The 24,978-nt window shown below is 36.5% G+C and overlaps 2 protein-coding genes and 1 pseudogene across 4 annotated transcripts; 1 reads left to right on the forward strand and 2 right to left on the reverse strand.

Moving 5' to 3' along the window:
• The first annotated feature begins 15,376 nt into the window (after window positions 1-15,376).
• LOC120191327 (1,4-dihydroxy-2-naphthoyl-CoA thioesterase 1-like) lies at window positions 15,377-17,180 on the forward strand. Its single transcript, XM_039194298.1, has 3 exons — window positions 15,377-15,558; window positions 15,645-15,836; window positions 16,902-17,180. Exons 1-3 carry the CDS (start codon window positions 15,421-15,423, stop codon window positions 17,064-17,066), a joined length of 495 nt encoding a protein of 164 aa, XP_039050229.1. The 5' UTR covers window positions 15,377-15,420; the 3' UTR covers window positions 17,067-17,180.
• A 116-nt stretch (window positions 17,181-17,296) lies between these two features.
• LOC120191326 lies at window positions 17,297-19,321 on the reverse strand (annotated as a pseudogene).
• Window positions 19,322-21,932: 2,611 nt separating this feature from the next.
• LOC120191325 (aspartic proteinase-like) lies at window positions 21,933-24,629 on the reverse strand. Of its 3 annotated transcripts, XM_039194296.1 has the most exons (12): window positions 24,147-24,503; window positions 23,931-23,991; window positions 23,703-23,797; window positions 23,590-23,621; window positions 23,346-23,514; window positions 23,230-23,269; window positions 23,062-23,123; window positions 22,808-22,986; window positions 22,565-22,727; window positions 22,353-22,472; window positions 22,174-22,268; window positions 21,934-22,085 (listed from the first exon to the last, which is right to left on the reverse strand). In XM_039194296.1, exons 1-12 carry the CDS (start codon window positions 24,486-24,488, stop codon window positions 22,001-22,003), a joined length of 1,443 nt encoding a protein of 480 aa, XP_039050227.1. In that variant the 5' UTR covers window positions 24,489-24,503; the 3' UTR covers window positions 21,934-22,000. The 3 variants fall into 3 exon arrangements, with proteins under 3 accessions (XP_039050226.1, XP_039050227.1, XP_039050228.1); XM_039194295.1 differs by having other exon boundaries at window positions 21,933-22,085; window positions 23,590-23,797; XM_039194297.1 differs by lacking the exons at window positions 21,934-22,085; window positions 22,174-22,268 and adding an exon at window positions 24,594-24,629 and having other exon boundaries at window positions 22,424-22,727; window positions 23,590-23,797; window positions 24,147-24,509.
• Between the last annotated feature and the right edge of the window lie 349 nt (window positions 24,630-24,978).

A 24,978-nucleotide genomic window follows, 5' to 3' on the forward strand; every position in this document is an offset into this window, starting at 1 on the left:
GCTCAAAAGAATGATCTAGGAGTGGAGGTTACAAAACTTACCTTCATAAATATTGTCTAGGAAGAATTGAGGGTAAAGCTCTCACCTTTGGAACTTACAAAAGTGGAAAAAGGAGTGTTTAAAAGAAGGAATAAGACAAGAATGAATCAGGGATGGGCATGGGTCAGGTTGGGTCGGGTTTTTGGTCCACCCGACCCGACCCGAGAACAAGAGAGCCTCCACCCGAGACCCGACCGACCCGACCCGACCAAAACAAGGTTTCACCCGACCCGACCCGATCTGAAATAATAAAAAAATTATTTTTATTCAATAAAAACAGTGACTTAATTGGAAAATATTTATACATATAGGGGTATTATTGTAATTATTCCTAAATATATAGGGTAAAATTATATATTTTTTCGGGTCGGTTCAGATTTTTTCACCCTAAACCTGATCCCGACCCGAACACCACATAAAAAAACCCGACCCGACTCGACCCAAACCCAAATTTTTTAGAAAAATCTGACCCGATCGGGTCGGGTCAGAACCCGTCGAGTCGGGTTTAAATGCCCATCCCTAGAATGGATGGGGTTGATTCCCACAGTTACATAAGCCATTCTTTAAAGAATTTGAGCATTTCTAAAACTTTTGGGGTAATTTGCAACTTATTCCTCCTATTTATCCCTAAATCAACAATGCCCCTTTTTGCTCTATAATGGGCTCAACCTAAGCCCAAACCATTCCATAATTGGATGAGGATTTTCTCACAAGCTTATTGGGTTTATTTAATTATGTCTCGGGTTAGCCCGAAATTTCTAAACCGGAGATCGAGGCGTTAAAATATATAGAGTTTTGAGTAAGGTCTCCAACCTGTAACTTTATGGTGCATTATGCAATTAAATTATGGAGTTTTTTTTAGATTAGAGTTCCTTTCAGATTTGATTCTTTAAGATTGAATTGTTAATAGTAATTAATTTAGCACACGTTTTAAAATCATAAAATTTTAGAAGAAACAAACTCATAAAATTTTAAAAGGGCGTAAACAATTTATAAATAAAAATACAAAAAATATTTAGAATATATAAAAATTTAAAAAAATTTAAGCCGAATGTCCCTGACAGTCCATTTCGGTCCATACATGAGCATCCCTCATTAAATTTTATAGAAGGGGGACAACACAAATGAGATAGTTTCTTTCATATTAAACTGGCTATATGTTGGAAAATTATGATAAAATTAGAAAGTTTGACGCATATTTTCTAAGGGTAAAGATGGAGATTTGAATAACGAATATACTGATTCATATTCTATTCCATGAGATGTTTACAACGGTATCTCATATGCTCAAAACGATTGAGTGATGAATAAGAAATTAATGCTCAAAGTAGGGTACATGTGAATTGTATTACGTAAGGAAAATGAGAAAACTCATATCTCACATTGCTGGGATAACAACCATGTGATTGATTTATATACATCAATCAACTAGCTAGTTAATGAATAACTTTGTTTGAAATTACCCCTCGCGTGCAAGCACAAGAGGTGTAAATCCAAGCCCGTAAAAACATCGAGGTTAAAGGTGCACCTATATAACGTGTGGGCAACGTGAATATTCGGATTGGTCAGGCCCTCTGAGGGCATGTGGATAGTATACCCACTGTGATTAAAAATGATATTATTATATGATTTCCGTTTAATTCAAATATCAGTATGGTATTTCATCTTGGGAGACAAACGACCAATGATTTCGAACATCAAAGAGTGACCGAAAATCTGTCTTGAAGAAACTGTATAGCTACACTCCTCAATTATTTTTTTCTAGATCGTAAGTCTGTATTTGAGTTTTTTATTCTAAATTGCATCTCTGTCTTTTATTAATAAAATTTAATTTTTTTTCTTTTCTTCTCGGATTGTTATATTATAACACTATACACATACCAATGATCAATTGATTTAGTGAGATGAAGCATTAGATTCTTTAAGTTCAGTGGTTCGGATCCTGACAATTGTAAATGAAGCAAAGTGAGTTGGGAGGATCACCCCCAATAATAGACCTTTACAAAACTCGATCTGAATTAGTCGATCAATAAATTAGATATCAGTAATTAATTAAAAAAATTGGCTATGCACGTGACAAGAACAGGGTTTAATCTTAAGGTGGTAATAGAATGTTAATGCTAATTAAGAAAGAGCGGAACCAAGGCTATTTTGGAAAGATGACTAAGAGAAAATGTAATCGGGATGAACAAAATTAGATTCAATTCAAAATATATATACTTTTATGTTGAGTTATTTTAAGATAATTAAATAATTTTTAATTTTTTAAAAAATAATCTAATAATAATTTCATGATACATAGTAAGAAACTAAAATAATCTAGTGATATTGTCACTTCGATCAACAATTAAATATTTTAAGAGAATTAAATAATTTTTAATTTAAAAAAAAATAATATAATAATAATTTTTCCAAAGTTTGGGTGTTCCACCTATGATTATTGATTATCTCTATGATATCTTAGCAATATCTTCACATTTTGTTTGGAAATATCTTTAGAATATGCTCCAACAATATCTTTTGGATAAAATATTATAAATAATCTCATGATACATAGGTTCTTTATACATATAAATCATGCATTTGCTGCTTAAGACATCAGTGTTTGTTACTCTTATGTTGGAGGGATCACATTGATAATAGTAGATGAAATCAAAGTGATAATATGCAGCTAATCTCAACACGAATGCACTCATGGACAGATACAAGATTTTATGTTAAGGACGAACTTCTAAAATTTTAAAAGAAAAAAATAAATTATCAATAGAAAATACAAAAAAAAATTACTTAAGTTATATGAAAATTTGAAATTTTCAAGAGAGAGTCGTCCCGTCAGCCCTCACTTGGTCCATCCTTAACTGTACTATGTCTACGGAGATTACCGTCAACCTTTCGATTAACGCCACGGGAGCCAAATTTGAACGACGTTTCTTCAGCAAAAGTCCCTATGCGGCTATGCTCTTTTTCTTTCCTCAAATTTTACAGCCATGCATACTCATTCTTAATATCTTTGTCTATGTCTACATGTCTATATCTATGTTTATGTTTATGTCATTGTCAGATCGGTGGATCTCCGGCGACCGCTAATTTATCCAGAGATGGTCTGAAAGAGTTACTCGACTTAATCACTCTCTAAAAATTTTTAAGTTGAGAACATGAGTTAAATCTACAACTTACACATAATATAAGAAGAAATAGTAGAATCTGACAACCAATTTCTCAGCTATTGTGTGTGACGGGAATAAAATTTGGAAAAAAGGACTAAAATCTACAACTTTTGTATAGTAAGGGACTATTAAAAAATTGGCCCTTTTTCGACCTCTTCTAACTCATCATGTTGACATGTATGTTTTTGTATGGGAATAGAGTTATTGGTTATTAACTACTTGGACTAACTGATGATGAGGGACTAAGTTAGATCAAATTAAAATTTAGGGATTAAATCTCAAATTTGAGTATAATAAATGGACTGAAACCAAAATTTAGACTCTTTAACACCCAAAAACCGTGTGTGTGAGAGAGCCGTTCAAGTGGTTTGTCATTATAAATACTACACACAATCTCTCATTCTCAAGCCACAAGCATAGCCAAAAAAAACAACAAGCGAAGCTGCTGCCTGCGTGAGATATTTTCAAGACTCGACACTCCAATGGGTTCAGCCAGTTACACCAAGCAGAGGAAATCTTCTTCATCCTTCTCCATATTCAGCATTTTCGCATCGTGCTGTTCGAACGGAGCCGACGACATGAGCGAGGACGGCATTTACGTTAGGAGGACATGGCGCAGCGACGAAGACGGGCGACGAAGACGGGCGACGATGGACCGCCGAACGGGGCATCGACTGCAGAGCCTCGGCCTTCATCGACCGATTCAGAACTCGACTTTCTGACCCCAAGCGTCAAGCTCTTTCCGTTTAGCCTTACACTATATCTTTTTGTTTTTATAGGTGTCTTTTTTCCCTGTTTTGATTATTACATTGGGAATAAGGGTTTCTATTCTTAATACAATTCTTTGAACCGGATTATAACTTCAACTGAATTTCGAGAAGAGAAAATAACCTCAGTGACCAAAAATCCCATATAATATACGATTTTAACCAACTTTTTTCGGATTTGCCAAAATGACCAACAAAATCGCAATGCGATCGCTAATTCGCAACGCGATCTCCATTATCGTAAATCAGTTTCATGATTCGCAACGCGATTATGACTATCGCAATGCGATTTTCCAATTTCGCGTTGCGATTTTCCCAATTCGCAATGCGAATAAGTAAATCGCAATGCGAATTTGGAAAATCGCAATGCGATACTGACTATCGCAACGCGATAATACAAAATTGCAACGCGATACTGACTTTCGCAACGTGATACTGACTTTCGCAACGCGATTTTGACTTTCGCAACGCGATTCTGACTTTCGCAACGCGATTCTGACTTTCGCAACGCGATTCTGACTTTCGCAACGAGATAATACAGAATCGCAATGCGATTTTCAAAGTTCGCAACAGGTTTTAGTTTCGCAACATCCTTCTGAGTGGGACATACCAGATGACTTACAAACAGTTTTGCCACCAGCCATGGACAGAAGGCTACCTGGCCGACCAAAAAGTCACGATCGTATACCGTCTAATGGTGAATAGAAGAAGAGATTGGCATGTAGTCGGTGCAAGGAAAGTGGTCATACAAGGTTGACATGTGGTTCACCAGTGCCATCACAATCATCTTTTCCTCTACCAAAATATGGATCCTCATCAAAATCCAAAGCTCATATGGTGTCAAGCAAAAGGAAATCAAAATCGTAATCATCCTCAAAATCCCAATCACAGCCGGCTTCACCTTTTGGGACTGTTAACTTAGGTGATTTTTAAATGCAAACGTTGTATTATGTGTATTTTATGTGTGCACTTTTAACATTTTCAGTTAGGCATGTATTAGTAACTTGAGTTTGAACATTGCTATGATCTGTTCAGTTGTTATCACTTATTAGACATTCATTTGACTATCGCAACGGGGAAATCGCAACGCGAAAATGACTATCGCAACGCGAAAATGGCTATCGCAACGCGAAAATGGCTATCGCAACGAGAAAATCGTAATGTGAAATGAAAATCGCATTGCGATTTTCTCGTTTCGATTTTCATTTCGCATTGCGATTTTCATTTTGCATTGCGATTCTCTCGTTGCGATAGTCAGTTTCGTGTTGCGATAGTCTGTTTTGCCTTCAACATAATGCAGATTGAAAATCAACAAATCAACTATTACATTTCAATCAATTAAACAAGCACAAATAAGAATTATGTACACATCAATTAAACAATCAAAAAATAATAATAATTCTTATTTCCTCATCAATTATTGAATCAATTAATCAACTTTTGCACCCGTACATCCATTTCACGCAGCTCACTTAAAGATTAACCTACAGAAACCAAACATTTGCTCAAACAAGACTTCCTACACATCTAAAACCTACAAACAGCAAATTATTGAATTCTATGTACTTAACCAAACATTTTCAAACCAAAAGGAGTATATATGTTAACAAAACTTGCATTTGACTTACCAATTAACAATGGATACTTTCATAACGCGGATGCAGGTAGGCAGCGTCTCGAATATATCGCTCTAGCCATATAATACTGAAACCACAAGCTTACTGCAGCTCTATCTCTATCGGTGGGAGGTAGAAACTCTGTGCTTCCCGTCGTCAAACGCGCCAAGCACATGCATACGAGAGGACCACAATCCCCTTTGGCTCTCGGCGATTGTTGTGGCGCGGTCTCGTCTCTGACAACTGTGACATTGAACTTCTTTGGCTTCTTGTGTCCAGAATGAGTCTAATAATTAATCCCATCCAAAAATTTAGCCAAATGAGAGCTACATCCCTTGATAATATCTCTCAAATCAGACAATGATATGTAATTTATCATGCTGTCATATACTATTCTTCAGGGATGGGAGCTGAAGTTGGACGAGAAGCCAATGACGACGTTCCAAAACAGGGATAAACACCTCAATCATAAGTAATAATCATTTATTTGCGCACTTATTTATGAACACCTTTAAAAAATTTAAAAATAACACTAACCTTATCGACCTCCCACCATGCAGGATAAAGTTTAGCTTGTCCATTGCCCAACGAAAATGATTCATCTCGTTGATTCTTCAAGTGAACTGCGTGAAAAGCCGCCGGCATTATTGTATATCGTGATTTTTTTTATTTTTCCTAAGCTTCCTTATTATTAGAAGACGTGACACCCACGCATCGATATGCTGTTTTACAAAAAAAAGACATATATTAGTGAATTACATTAATTTTTAAAAAAATTAATCAAAATCATATATAAGACAAATATAAGACTTACCTCCCCATCGAAATAGCCACTGTCTTCAACCCCTAATAACATACCCCACCAAGACCGATTAAGCAACAAATACATATCATCGTTGAGTTTGCTTATGTCAGTGTAACACCCTTGGCTCCGCTCATGTAGATAAAAATCAACTGCGGTCTTAGCCTAAAGGGTATTATCCAGAATTGTTTCCGGTAGTTGTCTCCTCTCCACTTCAGATACCGGAAGGGTACTAGCCGGTAACTCATACGAGATCCAACTCTCATCTATCATGTCCGGCAACGGTGGGGGTTTCTCAATAATTCGATATATTACCCCATGTGAATCGGCTCTGGAATGGTGGGAGGGACCTCTTCACGATGACAGTGGCCTATTGAACGGTGGGGGGACTCTTGAGGGATGATAGAGGCCTCTTGAACGATTGGAGGGGACTCTTGAGGGATGACAGGTGAGTCGGGCTTCTTCTTGCGGAGTCTTCGCACCATTGGGGTGAACGGAGACGTAATAGCACGTGCACGTCGTCTGATGCGTGAACTCCGTCGTGCAAGGAAAACCCAACGTAAAGCATCCACCTTATCGGGCCGCTAAAAAAATTAATACATAAATCAGTAAATAAACAGACATGATATAAAACAAAGACAAATATGTTTCAAACTTGCATTGTATTCACCCAAGTCATTATTCTATCATAGTTCACAAAATACATCAGATAACATTCCAGAAGTAAGCACTTATAAACATTTAAAGGACAACATATATAAACATTCCAGAAGAAGAATAGTTTACTTTCGCAACACGAAACTTACTTTCGCAACGCGAAAATGACTATCGCAACGCGGAAATGGCTATCGCAACGCGAAATGAAAATCGCAATGCGAAATGAAAATCGCAACGACAAAATCGCAATGCGAAATGAAAATCGCAACGCGAAACACAAATCGCATTGCGATTTTCATTTCACGTTGCGATTTTGTCGTTGCGATTTTCATTTCGCATTGCGATTTTGTCATTACGATTTTCATTTCGCATTGCGATAGCCATTTCCGCGTTGCGATAGTCATTTTCGTGTTGCGAAAGTAAACTATTCTTCTTCTGCAAATTGAAACTTGAATGGATTGCATTACTTCAACCAAAAGACAAAAACAAAACCAAAAACAAATACTAACAAAAAAGCAGTATTGGTAGCAACCAATGAATTTATTAAGCAATCTAAGTGAAATGGTTAATCTAAGTGAAATTACGAGTAAATTTATCATCAAGTTAAATATGAAAAATCTTAAACTTACCTCATTGCGTAGAGTATGAACCTCATTCTGCAACGATGCTACCAGCTCACGTAGAGCAGCTACCTCACCGCGTAAAGTAGACACCTCAACACGCCATGCACCATCGTCTTTGCGTAAAGTACCGACCTCCTCACGCAAGGCATTGACCTCATCACGTAATTCCCCTAACTCATCCCGTGGAGGTGGAGGTGGAGAACAGGGAGATAAACGTCGTGGCATCTTTGCCAGTCGCCTATCTTGCGGTGATGGTGGAGAAGAGGCTCGATGATGTGACAGAATAGGTGATGGCTGTCGTTGTGGAGGTGTATAGTCGGGTCGATCAGGTGATGGCTCTGGGTGAGGTGATAGCTCTGGGTGAGATGATGGCTCCCGAAGTGGAGGCTGCTCATCATTCGTGCCATAAAAAAAACGCTTGCCACCAATCAGTGGCAAGCTCAGCTTCCGTGGGTGTCAGCCTCTGTTATGGAGTGTTGGCCTCCTAACAATATAAAAGCTCAAACAAAGTTAAACGTGTACTAGTAATAACTTGTTTATAAACATATGGTAGTATTTATATTAACTTACATTATTTATTGTCGTATACCGTAGTAAATCTTCCCATTGCAAGGTCTGTTTCCTCTTCTAGGAAATAGCTCTGGGAATATCATTTGAAGTTTTTATTGCATATGTCTTCATGGCGGGAAAGGCCTCAAATATCCAAATCTACAAACAATATAATAACAAACATTAGTAATTGTTAAATAATTACTTATAATTTTGGAAACATTATATAAAAATTCTTACCTTAAAGGCCCAAATAAAGCCTGTCAAAGTGTATTTGGAACCATCGCCATGCAAACTTTTTCGATCATCCAAGGCAGACGATAACTTATTCCATGTAGCTTTCCATAAATACGAACCCCACGGAAACAGGTTCCACGCATTTAGGTCTTCTACCAATTTGATTAGATCATTCGGAATAGGTTGTCTGGCCTCTCTGCTTAAAAAGCCGGCATGCAAAAGTATTAGAAGGCATACTCGGACAACATCGACGTCATCCATCCGAGTAAAACCATCTTTCTTATTCAATAATCTCGTCAGGTCTTCCACGTGTAGATTCGGCCTCTCCAGCTCAGGAAAAACCCGGGATAACCATGATGGGGGTAATGTCTAGTGTACCGACCTACATCATCGTGTCCGAAGCGTAGACCGAAAAGCAAAACTCCTCCCCCCAAAACACGTATACGCCGGTGGAAAATCAACCATATCTCTTCATCACGACGTTGTATATCTGGTAGATCGCTAGTCATGGTTTGAAGAAACAGGTGTCAACATCGCATCTCCACCGGGATGTTGTACTTTCAGCCATGGCCCGAAGCAAGTATCCTCAACATTTTTCTTTGTGCAGGTGAAAGCTTCGACGCAATTGTTTTGGCCAGGCTGACTTTATTTCTTAAGGTCAATTGAGCCGAATAAAAGTTCTACAAAACAATAAACATACTAAGTTAGATATACCAAAACTACACTGTGAAGATATACCAAAAACAATAAAAACATAAAGAGTAGTAGTTTATTCTTCAAACTTAAATTTGCAACACTGTGAATTTCTTATTTGTCTTTGTTTTTTGGTTGAAGTAATGCAATTCATTCAAGTTTCAATTTGCAGAAGAGGAATAGTTTTTGAAAATGAAAATCGCAATACGAAAATGACTATCGCAACGCGAATTTGACTATCGCAACGAGAGAATAAAATCGCGATTTTGTCGTTGCGATTTTCATTTCGCGTTGCGATTCTCGGTTGATTTAATAAGCAATCTAAGTGAAATGGTTAATCTATTATTGAAATTATCAGTAAACTTATCATCAATTTCAATATGAAAAACCTAATAATAATGCAAAAATTTCAAAAAGAAAATAATTAAAAAACTAACCATCGGTGGTTGATTTGGTTGATTTTCCATTTCTAATTGTGAGGGTGGCTCTGAGAGATGGAGATAGACGGATTTCGCCATAGATGGGGACGGATTTCGTCAGAGATGGGTGAGAGAGTGAGAGATGGAGATGGGACTGAGTTGTGATTTTAGGTTTTAGGTTATGAGTTGCGATTACGGGATATACTGTGGACGGTTCAATGTTCCAATATATTAATATTCGTGTTTGGAATTTAAAAATAAAATACGCGTTGCGATACTAATGGCGCTTTGAAAATCGCATTGCGATTATGTATTATCTCGTTGCGAAAGTCAGTATCGCGTTGCGAAAGTAAGTATCGCGTTGCGAAAGTCAGTATCGCGTTGCGATTTTGTATTATCGCATTGCGATAGTCAGTATCGCATTGCGATTTTCCCAATTCGCGTTGCGATTTACTTATTCGCATTGCGAATTGGGAAAATCGCAACGCGAAATTGGAAAATCGCATTGCGATAGTCATAATCGCGTTGCGAATCTGGAAACTGATTTGCGATAATGGAGATCGCGTTGCGAATTAGCGATCGCATTGCGATTTTGTTGGTCATTTTGGCAAATCCAGAAAAAGTTGATTAAAATCGTATATTATATGGGATTTTTGTCACTGAAGTTATTTTCTCTTTCGAGAATTTAACGTGGGGAAATATTAATGTTATATTTAAATATTTTTAATGTATATTTAATATTTTAATTTTCACTTTACATTATCAAAAGATAATTGAAAAAAAAAAAGTTTGAGATGGTAATCGGGTATTCGGATTTTGTGTACCTGGTAATCAGATATTCGGTATCTGATTTTTTTATTTTCATATTATTAATTTTAAAAAATATACACAAATTTAAATGTTCGAAATTTCTAATTACATATTTCAACATCCGAACATAAAATTTAAAATTTTAAAATACAAAATTTAATAATTCATAATATAAATAATCTATAATATTATATTATATTACATTTATATATAATAAAAATAAAAATAAAACTAACTAGGTACTCAGGTAATTAGGTATCTGAAAAAATACAATATTATAACCCGAGCCCGACACTAGAAATGTCAGACCGATATCCTATCCAATCGAGTAAATTTTTAAAAATATTACCGGATTTTAAATATTCAAGTATGTGGGTCGAGTATTTTTGCACACCCTTAACTCTTGTGGCACGATTCTCGTCCTCTTTTTTGATTCATCAATCGTTGTCTGCTTCAGTAGCAAGTATCTATCTTTGTGTCTCTCGCAATGGCTGGAATGGAAAAGTCCTTCAATGACCTCTCCATCACCGATGTTGAAGAGGAAGTCCTACAAGTAGATCTGGGCCCTGCAGTCAGTCCTCTATCAATTATGATTTTTGTTTCGTTAGTTCTTTCTCACATCTATTGCTATTAATTTTCAAGCGATGAGATCGGCAATGGCGAATGTTTGGCACCCCTTGGGGGGTATCTCAATCTCTGAATTGGAAAAAGGTCGTTTTCTTTTTCGACTGTATTACAAGGTCGATGCTGATCGGATTGAGGCTGGAGGTCTGTGGAGTTTCAACTCCCATCTTGTTTTTACACAGACTGGAGAAAGGGGAGGATCCGCAGTTGGTTCTGTTAGCCTATGTTTACATGTGGATGCAGGTCCATAATCTCCCGACTGGTTTTACCCATATTGCGTTATGAGTGAGTCTGTCAGTTCAAACTACAGTGGGATAGTTAGCTCAGAGCACCTCCCCAACGGGCGACAGCGCCGACCGGTATTTGGTTAAAAGAGGAAGATTCTATAATCCCACAATCTAAGGGATTGGACGGAGGAATTAAGGGAATTCAACCTAGCAAGCCTGTTTTCTCTCCATTAAACACAATCAGAGCCAATCTTAGAAATATTCCTATGGGCAGTTTCATACAAGGTAATATCTCCCAAATAGCTCTCGAATTTCCTTGTGATGGAAAGGTGATGGCAGCAGTTGGAGGTGCACAGAGTTTTATGGTGCTCCCGAAGAGCAACACCGTAATGAAGCTTGAAACTTAATTCGTCGATTTCATAGCACCTCGGATGATCCCTGGATGGTGATAGGGGATTTTAATGAGATCATGTACTCTTTTGAGAAAGAAGGTGGCTTAGTGCGAAGCAAACGTCAAATGAGGGGCTTTCGGTATGTGCTTGAAGATTGTGGTTTGTCCGACATTGGCTATAAGGGGGCTTAGTTCACTTGGGAGAGAGAGAGGTTTGAAGCAAATGTTATTCATGAACGCCTTGACCGTGGAGTGGCAAACGATAACTAGTGGACTCTATTTCCGAATTTTAGTCTCTCATCTCACCTATTCTTTCTTGGACCATTGTCCTTTACTTCTGGACACGGGTAATGGCTCGAATTCTGGTCCCAAAAAGCAACAGACTCGGTTCGAATCTGCTTAATTGGAGGACTCTTACGAGGTGGAAGTAAAGACTCTTTGGGAGAAATCAACGGGGGATATTCCAGATTGCCTCATGCAGGTTATTAATGGTCGAAACAAAATCACAAGGCTGCAAAATGGCGAAGGCGAGCTTGTGGAAGAAATTGGGGGGTTTACACAGCTTTGCACAGAATTATTTTACTACTTTATTCCAATCGCAAGGGGTGGAGGAGGATGACCATATTTTTGCGGGTATCGATAGGGAAGAAATTGGGGGGTTTACACAGCTTTGCACAGAATTATTTTACTACTTTATTCCAATCGCAAGGGGTGGAGGAGGATGACCATATTTTTGCGGGTATCGATAGGTGCATTACGAACGAAATGAATAATGATCTTATGAGAGAGTTCACTCACAAGGAGGTCTGATCGGTGGTGCACTCAATGAGCCCTTTGAAGGCTGTAGGAGATGATGGGTTAGGGGAGATCTTTTACCAGAAATTTTGGAATATTATTGGGAGGGATGTTTCAAACTATTACATCGCTCTTCTCCGATACAACCATCCCATGGAAGCAATAAATCACACCAATATCGTTCTAATTCCTAAGGCCGACTCTCCCACAAATATGGCTTACTTTAGACCCATAAGTCTTTACAACGTCCTTTTCAAGATTGTGTCCAAAATGATAACAAATAGGTTTCATTCTGTTCTAGCTCAATGCATTCACATTGCACAGTGTTTTTGTTCCTAATCGCCTTATCACTGACAATATTATTGTTGCTTATGAAACTCTCCATTATTTACGCAGCAGTGAAAAAAATGGAAAATTTACGGTCAAACTTGATATGAGCAAAGCGTACGACCATGTTAAGTGGGCGTTCCTTGAAGGGGTTCTGTCTAAGATGGGCTTTGGGAGTCGATGGATTCACTATATTCACTGATGCATCTCTACCGTCTCTTACTTAGGGATGGGCATGTGACCCGAACTCGACCCGACTCGATTGAATCTAGTTTTTTTTTATAAAAAAAAATCGGATTCATATTGACTTGTTGCTGTTAACGGAAATGGGTTAAAGTGATATACGATTGAAGGTACAAGGGTTAAAATGGTCGAAAATAATAATAGAATGATCAAAAATGAAATTTTATATTAATATGTGGGCAAAATAGGTATTAAACAGAAAGAGTGAGGCTAGCTCCACCTCATAGTAGTGGGGTGGTGGTAGCCGAGAGTCATAATTGAAATACTCATATTTTGAATATGATATCCGTTGATTAAACCTAACCTTTGAAAATTGAACTAATCAAATAAATTCGACGTTCTAGAAAAAAGAAACAAACAAAACTTAGGGTAAACTACACCATTAGTCACTTGTCTATTGCTTTTTATATTTTGGTCTGAACTATTTTTTGGCATAATATCAAAATTAACTCCCAATATTTACATGAATGATCACTTTAATCTCCTTTTTTTTTTTTTTGGAGGATTTGATCCCTCGGAGTTTCGATTTTTGGTCAAAGTGACATTTGTTAGATGGAAATTATGTGTTAAATAATGATTAATGCATATTGATGGCATGACATTTTCACCGTGGTTAGTTGTTGATGTGTCACATGTCACATCATCATCTTGGTGATATGGCGTATGATAATCATCATCTTGGATGACAATATGAAACATGTCATGTCATCATCTTGTATGACGTGACATGTGAAACGTCAATAATTTAGCATACGTGAAAATATCACATTAGCAACATGCGTTGACATTTAGTTAATTATCACTTTTTATCCAACATGAATCATTTTGACCAAATTTTGAAATGTTAAGGGTTAAACTGCTCCAAGAAAAAGAAATAAGGGTAAAAATGATTAATTGAGCAAACGTTAAGAGGCTAATTTTGATATTTTCTTTTTTTATAAACGTATCATTTACATTACATTCTTTCTATTTTAGTCATTATTTGTTAATGCTAATGTGAATATTTTTATTATTATTTCATTTTTATTTTTATTTCATTTTTTCTCTTCTTATCAATTATCTATGTGTCATCTTTTTAATGGTTTTATTCAAACTAAAAAGATGATGACACACCATTAATGTTTTAACAATAAATAGCTAAAAGAAAAAGAAAACCTAACCTTAGTGATACTTTTGTCAAAAGAAATGGTTAGATGACCACATTATGAAATAAGCAATAAATTAGTGACTAAAGATGTATATAGTTTATCCCAAAACATAATTTTCATGGAATTGTCTAATGACTATTTATATGTTTTGTGTTGACCTAATAGGATGCATTTTAAATTTAAATATAAAATAACATATGAAACTAAAATAACGTAACAAAACAATACACCATAATCGTGTATTTTTATTTAAAATGTATCATTTTTTTAAACGATTTTAGAAGTAAAATCGTGACATTTTTTTAAATTGTGGGATCTTTAGATTTTGGGGTCATGTGATAAATGGATGGGTCGGTAACAAGAGTCATGTTAGGGATTTGTATTTGATTCGAATTTGATTGGTTTTGATTTAATTCGATTTGATCGAATGTTTTTCAATTTGAATTTGAGTCGAGCCAGACCAAATTCAAATTTATGGTGAAAATTTTGATCTAATCCGTCTCAGCTCGACCCTAATATCATAATTATTCGTTATATGCTTAAAAAATATAATAACACCTTTTCTATAATTATTTTTAAATTAGATTTTAAGTATATTTAATAAAATAATATATATACAAAGTCGATTAGGTTGGATTTTGAGTCGATTGTGGCTCTCCTAAACCTAGGTCAGATCAAGTGTAGGTGGATGACTTAATTTTCGAGTAATTAACTCGATCTTAGCCTAGATCAATAAGCAGTGACATTTCACCCCTTAAATTTTTAGAAATCTTATTTAGACCCTTCAATTTTATTAAAATTATAAAGTCTTAATTTTCTAAAATAATATTTTTGATAAATTTTAAATCTAATTAAGTTTTAGCGGAAAGAATATGAATATTTCTAGTGAGTCAAGAATTCATAATCTAAAAAAATTAAAAAAAAATTAAATGAAATTAAATAGTTTGATCAATCAATTAAATGTAATTACTTAATATTTTATAAAATTCTAATTAAACCTCAAAAAATAATTAGACAGTCAAACCACCATATATAGTCTTAATTGAGTTAGGTAGATGAGGTGCCCGACGAGCAAGGATGAGCTACACACACAAGGTTACCTACCACATAACCGTGAAGCAATGTCCCCAAAATACCCTCCGTTTGTCTTGCTTTTTCATTGTTGTCCTGTATTATTTCTCATCCTTACGTTGTACGGTACTACCTCTTATTGTGAAGAAAAGAGCAAAGGTCTAAGCTTTTTGGCGACCACAAATCACGCCCTTGATTTCTCACTTGCTTGCTGAATGGACGAACCGTCGTCGCCGTCGCCGGAGAAGACGGCGCTTCTGGATTATCCGCTCCATTTATTTGGGTTTCGGATGCACGAGTTGCTCCCCACCAAAGTCTCGGGTCTCCTCCGGATCACTGAAACGTGTTGCCAGGTTTCGATTACGGGATTCATTTTTTTTTTTATTTGGGGTTTTTTTTTGTATAATTAATGATGTTGTGAATTGTGTTGGGAGAACAGCCGTTCAAGGTGCTGCACGGCGGAGTATCGGCGCTGATAGCGGAGGCGCTGGCTAGCATGGGGGCGCACATAGCCAGCGGTTTCCAAAGAGTGGCGGGGATCCACCTCAGCATCAATCACTTAAAGCGCGCTGAACTTGGTGACCTTATCTTTGCCGAAGCTACCCCCGTTAACCGTGGCAAGACTATTCAGGTACCTATTTCAGTATTTTGCTACTTAATCTTTTAAATATTTCAATTTCATCCTTAAACTATGATCATCGTTCTAAATTAGTCTTCAAACTTTTAAACGTATCAGTTTCATCCCAGATCATTATTTTATTTAAACTCAATGTTAATTATCTTTTTGTCATAATATTATTATATAATACACATCAATAGTTATATGGCAGTTAACAACTTTTTATCCATTGTGATTAGCATATAATGGTAGTTTAGAAATAAAATTGAAATATTCAAAAGTTTTTAGACCATTTTAGGATGAGAATCATAGTTTTGGATGAAATTAGAATGTTCAAAAATTTGGAGACCAATTTAATTTGAGTTAATTGCATCACATGTCCTCAAAGTATGACCCTTGTTTTAAATTGGTCCTTAAACATTTAAATGTTTCAATTTCATTCCTAAACTATAACTATCATTCTAAATTATTCCTCAAACTTTTGAACATTTTAATTTCATTCCTAAATTATGACGTTCATTTTAAATTGGCCATAAAATTTTTTAATATTTTAATTTTATCCCAAACTATAGGTATTTCTTATCACAACCCTTGTTAATAAAACTGTTAAGTCAAGTTATATTGTTATATATTTGAAAGAAAACAAAATTTATGTTAAACTATGGTTGAAACTAATTACATATTTGGATGAATTGGGGAATGAAATTGGAATATTCAAAAGTTTGGGGACTAATTTAATAAGAGGGTTGTAGTTTAGGGATGAAATTAGAATGTTCAAAAGTTTAAGAATTAATTTAGAATAAGAGTTATAGTGTGGGGATGAAATTGGAATATTAAAAGATTTAAGGATCAATTTAAAATGATGATTATAGTTTGAGGACATATGATACAGTTAATTCATTTGACTCATAATTTGGGAATGAAAATAGAATATTTAGAAGTTTAAGGACTAATTTAAGATGAATATTTTAATTTCAGGATGTGCGATACAATTAGTTCCTTTTTAATCACTGATGTCAGACTCATTAGATCAATTAATCCAGATTCGAGTTAAAATATTATGCTGCTAAATGGCAGGTATGGGAGGTGCGACTATGGAAAACAGAGGCCTCAAATCCAACCTCAGAGAGCAGTAACAGATCCTTGGTATCATCATCGAGGGTCACTCTTATTTGCAACTTGCCGGTGCCGGAGCACGCTAAGGATGCCGGAGAAAATCTCAAGAAGTATGCCAAGCTATGAGTATTCTATATTTGCTGTAATAAACTCAACAACCAGTAAAAGATCACTTGTATTGTTCTTATATATCCTTGGACAACAACTGCATTGTGTTTCTTAATCTATAAATGTAATATAGGTTCGGTTGTACCGCCTCATTAACACATCCCGATAAGCCCGAACGCTCGGTGGAGCTCAGAACCGGACTCGAAAGAACATGTTCGAACCAAAAAGCATTACTTGCATGGAAGAATATATCTAACAAGTGATCATATGCATCCGATGGTGAATGTAATGTCCGGGAGAAGTTCGAGGTAATCGCAGTTAACGGATGATTTTCCAATTGGGTTTGGAAGAGTTTCGCATAGCTTCGACATAACGGAAAAGATTCTGTTAGTTCATCTCCACATCTATGTATGTATGTATGTATGCATGTATTTATTCTATCTGCAGGAAGAATCACCTGATTAATGTGTTGGAATACCATATCCTTCGTCTTTTGTTGCTTGAGCTGAACTTGAATCCAGAAAACAATCATCTCACAGAAAGTACACATCAGAGCCTCGCCCAGTGCTGATCCTTCCATGGTTCCGTTTTCGACCACCATCTTCATCCCGTCTCTGCAAGGATCGATTGAGCTGAGTGCTCCTCCTTGAACCAACCCAACATAAAACCAAACCCCACTTTACCCAAGTAATATTAACTGTAATAATATCAGTGTTGTTACCTCGCTCGCTGTGATCCGTTATATGAACATAACCCAACATCTACACACACAATTTCGGGGCGTATCTGCAGGAACTGATATACATCTTTATGGAAATCAAGAGTTGGTATTCTAAAAAACTAATTGAGAATAAATGGAAGAAGAAAACTAACCCCAGATATCAAGTTGTCCCATAAAGCATATCCATACTTGGAAACAACGCTCTTTCATTCCAAGCTTACATCTCCCACCAAATACATCTCCCACCAAAATCTGGAATGATGAATGAATGTTTGTTTAAACATCAAACTTCGTCATGGGAGGAAGCAATGAGCAGAGGAGTATAAAAACAAATGAAGAGCAGATCTCCCAATAACAGGTTTATGCGACCGGGATGTAAGTGTGGTCACCTCTGAAGTGCCTCCAGTCAAGGCCTCCAAACACAATTTCTCCTCCGAACTCTGACGTAAAATCTCAACTTAGCCAGAGGGAGAAAAGTTTGTGGTCAATGTGACCTAGGTGCACCATGTTCATCCTGAGTATAGAGTTCTATGAGCTATGAAAAAATCCATTGCTAACACTGACCTTATATATTATACATGTATGTACATGTACATATATATACATACATATACATACATATACATATACATATACATATACATATACATATACATTAGAAGAAAAAATTATACCACAGAGGATTAGCTCGTTCCACAGAAATATCCTGGAACCCAAGTCCAAGAATCCCATCATATTTCGCAATAAGGAACGGTAGAAAAGGTTCCTTGGTAATCTCTATGAACTCCTGAAGAATTGTATTTGCCATAACATAAATTTTATGAAACACAATTCTGTAAAGCATAATATTTCATATATAAAAATAAAAACTCACTTGATCTTCAACAACAATATCTCCAACTCTAACATGATCCAGGCCAAAGAAGCCAGAAATAGCTCCAGCCCCATAGCTGATTGTGCAAGGTATCCCTGAAAGAATCAGAAGAATGTTTCGAAAAGATGTTAAGAAAAGGTATACATTCAACAACTGCAGAGAAACAAACCAATTATTAAACACAATGCAGGCAACAAAATTACCAATCTTGGTATAAGTACTCAACGACGAAGCTCGAAACCTCGAATGTAAATGACAAGGAATCTGCAATTTCACAATGTAGTTCCCATGGCTTCAACAAATGTTCATCACTCTGAATTTGAATTCAAGTGCTTTGAGGATACTTACAGAGAAAAGACATTTCGAAGATGGCACCCAAAGATTCGAGCTAGCCGTGTCGAAAACGACGGAAAATCTCTGAGAAGGGGAACCAATGCCAATTTCACCATAATATTGGATATCAAGATAGTTCTTTAGGTATATTACACCAGCTTCCTGGTCATTCACATTGCTATCAAGCCCTTCTTGGGTTATCCTCGCAGCATTCAATCTTTTAAGATCAAGAGGCTGCTTTTTAAGGGTGACCCGAGCTAGCCCATCAGATGACTTAGTGAATACTACCCATTAGTTTATCCAAGTGAATACACAGATTGCAGGCAAAAGAAACTTAATCCCCATCCTTAATAAACCAAGGAGAAAGCAAAGATGAGTATAACTCACATAACAAAAACGATGTTGATGATGGTGAAAGATAACATACATACATTACGTACATACCTGTGGTTGATCTTGGAGTAAAGTGATGAGAAAACCAGTGTTGCTTCATCTTTAAGTAGCTTTGGGAGAAGATGAGTAGCTTCAAAGGGTATTGCTGCTCATTGATGGATGATGGGTTTTCGAATTTCATGGAGACGATCTCGATTACTATGTTTGCGAAGCTACCACGTAGTTTCCGATCACAGGGTGAAGCAACATGAAAGAGCAAAGGGGTGTGTTTTTTGACGTTGAAGCTTGGATTTGAATGTGTTGATCTTCTTTAAGTTATAGCCATGACAGGGATTCGATTGTCCTCTACCCAGAGTTCCTTTTTCTGTTTATTTTGCAATTGGTGTTGATTGTTGAAGAACACAGTGGGTGGGTTAATGGAATTAACTGGCAACTTCTACGAATTTGCGACTCTCTAATGCTAATTAGCAGTTCCAACAAGTTTGGACTGTGAAGATCTGTGTTTTTTTTTCAGATTGTAGAAGAAAAAGAAAGAGAAAACGATATTGATTTATAAGCATCAAAACATCGTCTTTTATGAAAAAACTCAAATATACACCAAAACTGTTTTGAATCTCTTCTCCCTCTCATTTTCTCTCTATTTTACAAATAAGGTGATCGATTGTCGCTTCCGGCTACCACGTCATTTTTCATTCTGCCCACCATATATCATCGTTGATGGTGGTTGTTCTGTCTCAAAGTTCATAGGGTGGTTTGTCTCAACCTCATGAGTCTGAATCTAGTGGTTGTTACATTGGAAAACGTCTCAAACTCCATGAATTTCGACTGAAATATTTTGACTTCCTCACTTTCAACCTTTAAGTTGTGGACTTCAGAGCAAGTTCCGACAAAATGGAGGTTGGATTCAGACTCAAGGTGTCAAGGTGGAGCGACCAATGAAATTTTGGACCAAACAGCCACCATTTATGATGATCGGTGGTGACATCCAGTCACCTTCTGTTTTTATTTTATAGTTGGGTGAGCAAAATATGAGAGAGAGTAAAGTTCAATTATGAATGGTGTAATTATGAGAGAGAGAGTAAAGTTCAATTAATAAAATAGGAGAGAGAGTAAAATTCAGTGAGAAACGATGTAGTTTACTCTTTTAAAAAATACTAGTAACATGTTTAATAAATGGGTAAATTATGTGTATAGTACCTAAAATATTAATTTTGATTTGTTTTAGTACTTAAACTTTTAATTTTTTTGAAATCATACATAATGTTTAGTTTTTATTTCATTTTACTATCTCGTTGCTAAAAACTTAGTGGAACTTTTACAACTTGAAACTTTTATGGGTAAATTACATCATTCATCACTCAATTATCTTCTCGCTCCTATTTTGGTCATTAATTTTTTTAATTTAATTTCTTAACTTTCAAATTACTCCTAATTTAATGACTCAAACTTTCAAATTTAATTTTTTTAATTATATATTAATAAAAAAATATTATGTCGCAATATATGAAGACATGAGCAATTTGAAAGTTGAGTAGTTAAATTAAAAAAAATAAACTTCAATGATTGAAATAGGAGTGAGAAGATAGTTAAGTGATGAATTATGTAATTTACCCATAAAAATATCACAAAAGTTCTGTTAAATTTTTAACGGCATAGTACTATAATGAAACAAAAACTAAACATTAAATATGATTTTGAAAAAATTGAAAGTTTAAGTACTAAAATAAACCAAAACTAATAGTTTAGGTATCAAATGAGTAATTTAGGTGTTCATCATAATTATTTATCATGTTTATTTTATTTACCAAAATATTTGACATAAAATCGAATAGATAAAAAAACCACTCTAATAGAATTTTTTTTATTAAGCTAAGGTGATCACAAATGTTTTATATACTCTCAATCATTTGACAATGAACGTTCAATCATTTGACAATGAACGCTCAATCATCCTGCTACAGTTGCTGGTGCTCAAACATGTGACCTCTAGAAACAACAACGACTCATTTAACCATGAAGATAAGTTGATTCGTACACTCTAATAGAATTAATAATAGATCATTACTTTTTTTTATCTTTGAAGAGAGATAATGGTTTTATAACAAGAATTATTTAATGTTAAAGCAAGTCCAAATTATAATAGATCATTACCTTTTTTATAATCTTTTGAAGAGAGATACAAAAATTTATATAATTACATATTTAGTCTTTATTACCTACATATTTTATCAAAATTGTCCTAATTAAATTGATAGAATGTGTAAGTAATAAAGATTAAATGTATGATTATATTGATTTTGTTAGCTTTCGCATCAACTCATCTACCAAATGTTAACGACATGTGACTTGATTGACACTATTTAAATAGTTGAGTGGTCTGATTAACAAGATTGAAAGATAGATGGTCAAATTGAAACCTTTCATAGTTGAGTGGTCACAAGTATAATTTGCCCTTCTACTTTTTCATCAAACAAATTATACCATAAATTTTTGGAGCCGAATCAAACAAAATTCAGATCATAATGCAGCATATTTTGAGTACAATAACACAACATTGTTAGTATAACAAAGCAAAGCAAGCATTTTTCTTGCAGATAGCATTGCTCATCTAGTCATCTCCTTCAACCGATCCTAAGCAGCTTCTGCAAATCCGACTCGTAGATTACCGAAATCGAACACCGTATGGTATGCTTCCATGAAGATTTCCCCAAGAATCCTACAAATGCAGGAAGAAAAAAAGAGAGAAAAATACTATAACAAATATGCATGAGAGCTGTGTATAGGAACAAGGCATGAGCAGTTACCAGAGAGGTCCCTGGGGAGGCGAAACCGGAACATCCAACGCGATAAAACCGCTGATGCAGAACGTAACGTGATCTTGTTCCACTTTAAGGATGTACTGATTCGATCACAGAAATCATGACGATGGTCAGCAGAGGAAGTTCAATTTTGCACTCGCAAACTGAAGGTATCGTATTCGTACCTGTTGCGGACCGAGGTCGAAGGACTTATTCCCGATGACGAATGAAACGGTAGGCATGGTTGGTATCTCGGCACAATTGACAGCTAGCTGTGTTGTTGGATTTGGCAGGGTGTCACACAACTTCAGCAGAGAGTTGATTAAAATTTGTTAGTCTGAAGCAGAAATTCTTAAAGTACTAATGGAAGAGGGGGCATAGGGATTTGGTAGAGGACCTTGTTAACATATTCGATTACTTGTCCTTGTGTTTTATCTTGCTTGAGCTCGGTCCGTATCCATGCTACGGTTAACTCACAAGCAGCGCATAGAAGGTCCTGCCCGACTCTGGTGTCGTTGCGCTTCTGTCTCTTTCGTTGTACCACCATTTCGATATCGTCACTGCAGGGATGATCCATATATCTTTGTGTTTGTTCTGGTTTTGTAATCGGTATACGGATCGATGAAAGAAAAAAGCTAACCTTAGAGCACGAGATCTGTTGAAGGAACATACACCGATATCGGAACATAATCTGTCGGGCTGTAACCCAGATAACAAGAGCTGCCATATGATATCTCCATATTGAGAAACTTCTTTTTTGCATTCCAGGCTTGCGAATCCTTTCGCTCCGATAGCTTCGTTGATTTTCGTCACGGCAGCCTTAAAGTCGGACGATCTTGTTAAGATAGCTTGTGAAACAAGTAACCATGCATATTAGTAGATAGCTGCCCTTACCGAGGGTCCGGCAATGAAGGATGTCCCGGAATCCAATATTGCAGTGCAGTTGATGCAAAAACCTGTGATGTTGATTAAGATTAAGATATTATCGATTACTAAGCCGTTACACGAAAGAGAAAGAACAAGCCATGATAAAAGTAGAGCATACAGTAGCGTTGCCGTTACCTGCAGGTTGGTCTGCAATTAAAAAATCTTCCAGTTCAATCTAGGCGAGGACAACATTTATCAGTGAAAATTTCATACAGAATTGATATGCAAATAAGTGAAGAGAGGAAGTGCACCTGCCAATAACCCCTCCGAACGACCGGAACATAAGTATGATTTCCCTTGAAGTGCCGAGGATCGATGCCACCGAACACGATCTCGCCGCCCTCGTTTACCGACGGATCTTTGTTGAACCAGAAAGAGAATACCTTTTCAGCAAGTAGGCTTTGTTGCAGCATACTATGCCTGCATCAAAAGCGTTGAAAACACGACGAATAAGAATGTTAAAGGTGGATCATTTGGCTAGCCAATGAAGCATACCAAAGTGGTGCAACATTCCCTACAGAAATGTCCTGAAAACCAAGTCCAAGTATCCCATCAAAGCTAGCCAAAGTGAGAATTGCACTTCCTTCCCTCACAGCTTCTGTAAATACTTGATTTTTGACAACAAGGTCCCCAACTTTTATGTTGTCTTCACTGAAAAACCCCAGAATCATTCCAGAGCCATAGTTGATCTTGCAGGGCTTCCCTGGATCAAAATCAATGAGAAATCAGTTCTTTATGTCACAGTCCATCACCATTTGACCAACTCCCGGCCTCATTACGTGTGGGGTCGGTTGAATGCCGATAGTCGTGACAAAATTACACTCCAAAAACATTACCAATCTCTGTATATGTACTGGAGTTGCTAGAGCAGTATCTAGAGTGGAAAAAGCAAGCAACCTGCATGATAAAAAGAAGAAAATTTTCCAATATTATTTAGACCCGACAGTACTCAAACTAAGGTCCAAATCTTAAATCGACGGAAGAACCTAAACGATACGATAATTAATATTTCGAATCGAAATGTTTCGAAGTTGAGAAACTAATAGACTGACGGAGAAGTGACAATGGGAAGAAGGAATCCAGAGGTTGGAGCTGCCGGTATCGAATATGACAGTGAAATTCTGCGGTGGGGAACCGATTCCAATCTCTCCAAAATGCTGAACATCCAAATAGTTCTTCAGGTAAACAATGTTCATCCCTGAATCATCTGAGTCAGCCTTAGCATCTACACGGTAACTTCTAGCAGCAGCATGCATGGCGTTAAACCTCAACCGCTGTTTCTTCAGACCGAGTCTCACCACACCATTCGAGGAAGAAGCCATAACCATGCTCATGGAGAACGAAGATGCCAGTAAACACATGTACATCACCAGTAAAACAAACTTATCCCCCATTGATGATTACAAGGTACTATCCTGCGTGAGCATTGAGCAAGAATGAGACAAAATCAGTGATGTGTGTTGCTTTAAACAAAAAACACAGGCCTAGTGTTTGTTTACCTGAGTCTAGGAAAGCTTGAGGAGGAAGAAAGGTCCAATGCAATGTAGCAATGGCGGAGAAAAAGACTGGGAATGGATAAATAAATAGGCTTTATTTTACGTGTGTATAATGGAGGGGACGAGTAGACGACAAAGAGATGGGCTTCTGAGATAATTCCGTCTGGTGTTACTGTGTTTTTTGGAGCTGTCCACGAAGTTTCTTGTGGTGCAAGGAGGTGGGGAATGATGAAGATGCTTGTTTTAACTCGGTATAGAGAATAGGCTACAAGTTCATTAACCACTCGTGGGAAACGAGACAATTCTCCCTTCCGTATACTATTTTTTTCCTCCAAGATCACGGATTTACCCTGATTAATCTAGAACGATCCGTGTCGCGCACCTGATT

This window comes from Hibiscus syriacus, unplaced genomic scaffold, assembly GCF_006381635.1.
Source record: "Hibiscus syriacus cultivar Baekdansim isolate YM2019G1 unplaced genomic scaffold, ASM638163v2 tig00116965_pilon, whole genome shotgun sequence".
Classification (NCBI taxonomy): domain Eukaryota; kingdom Viridiplantae; phylum Streptophyta; class Magnoliopsida; order Malvales; family Malvaceae; genus Hibiscus; species Hibiscus syriacus.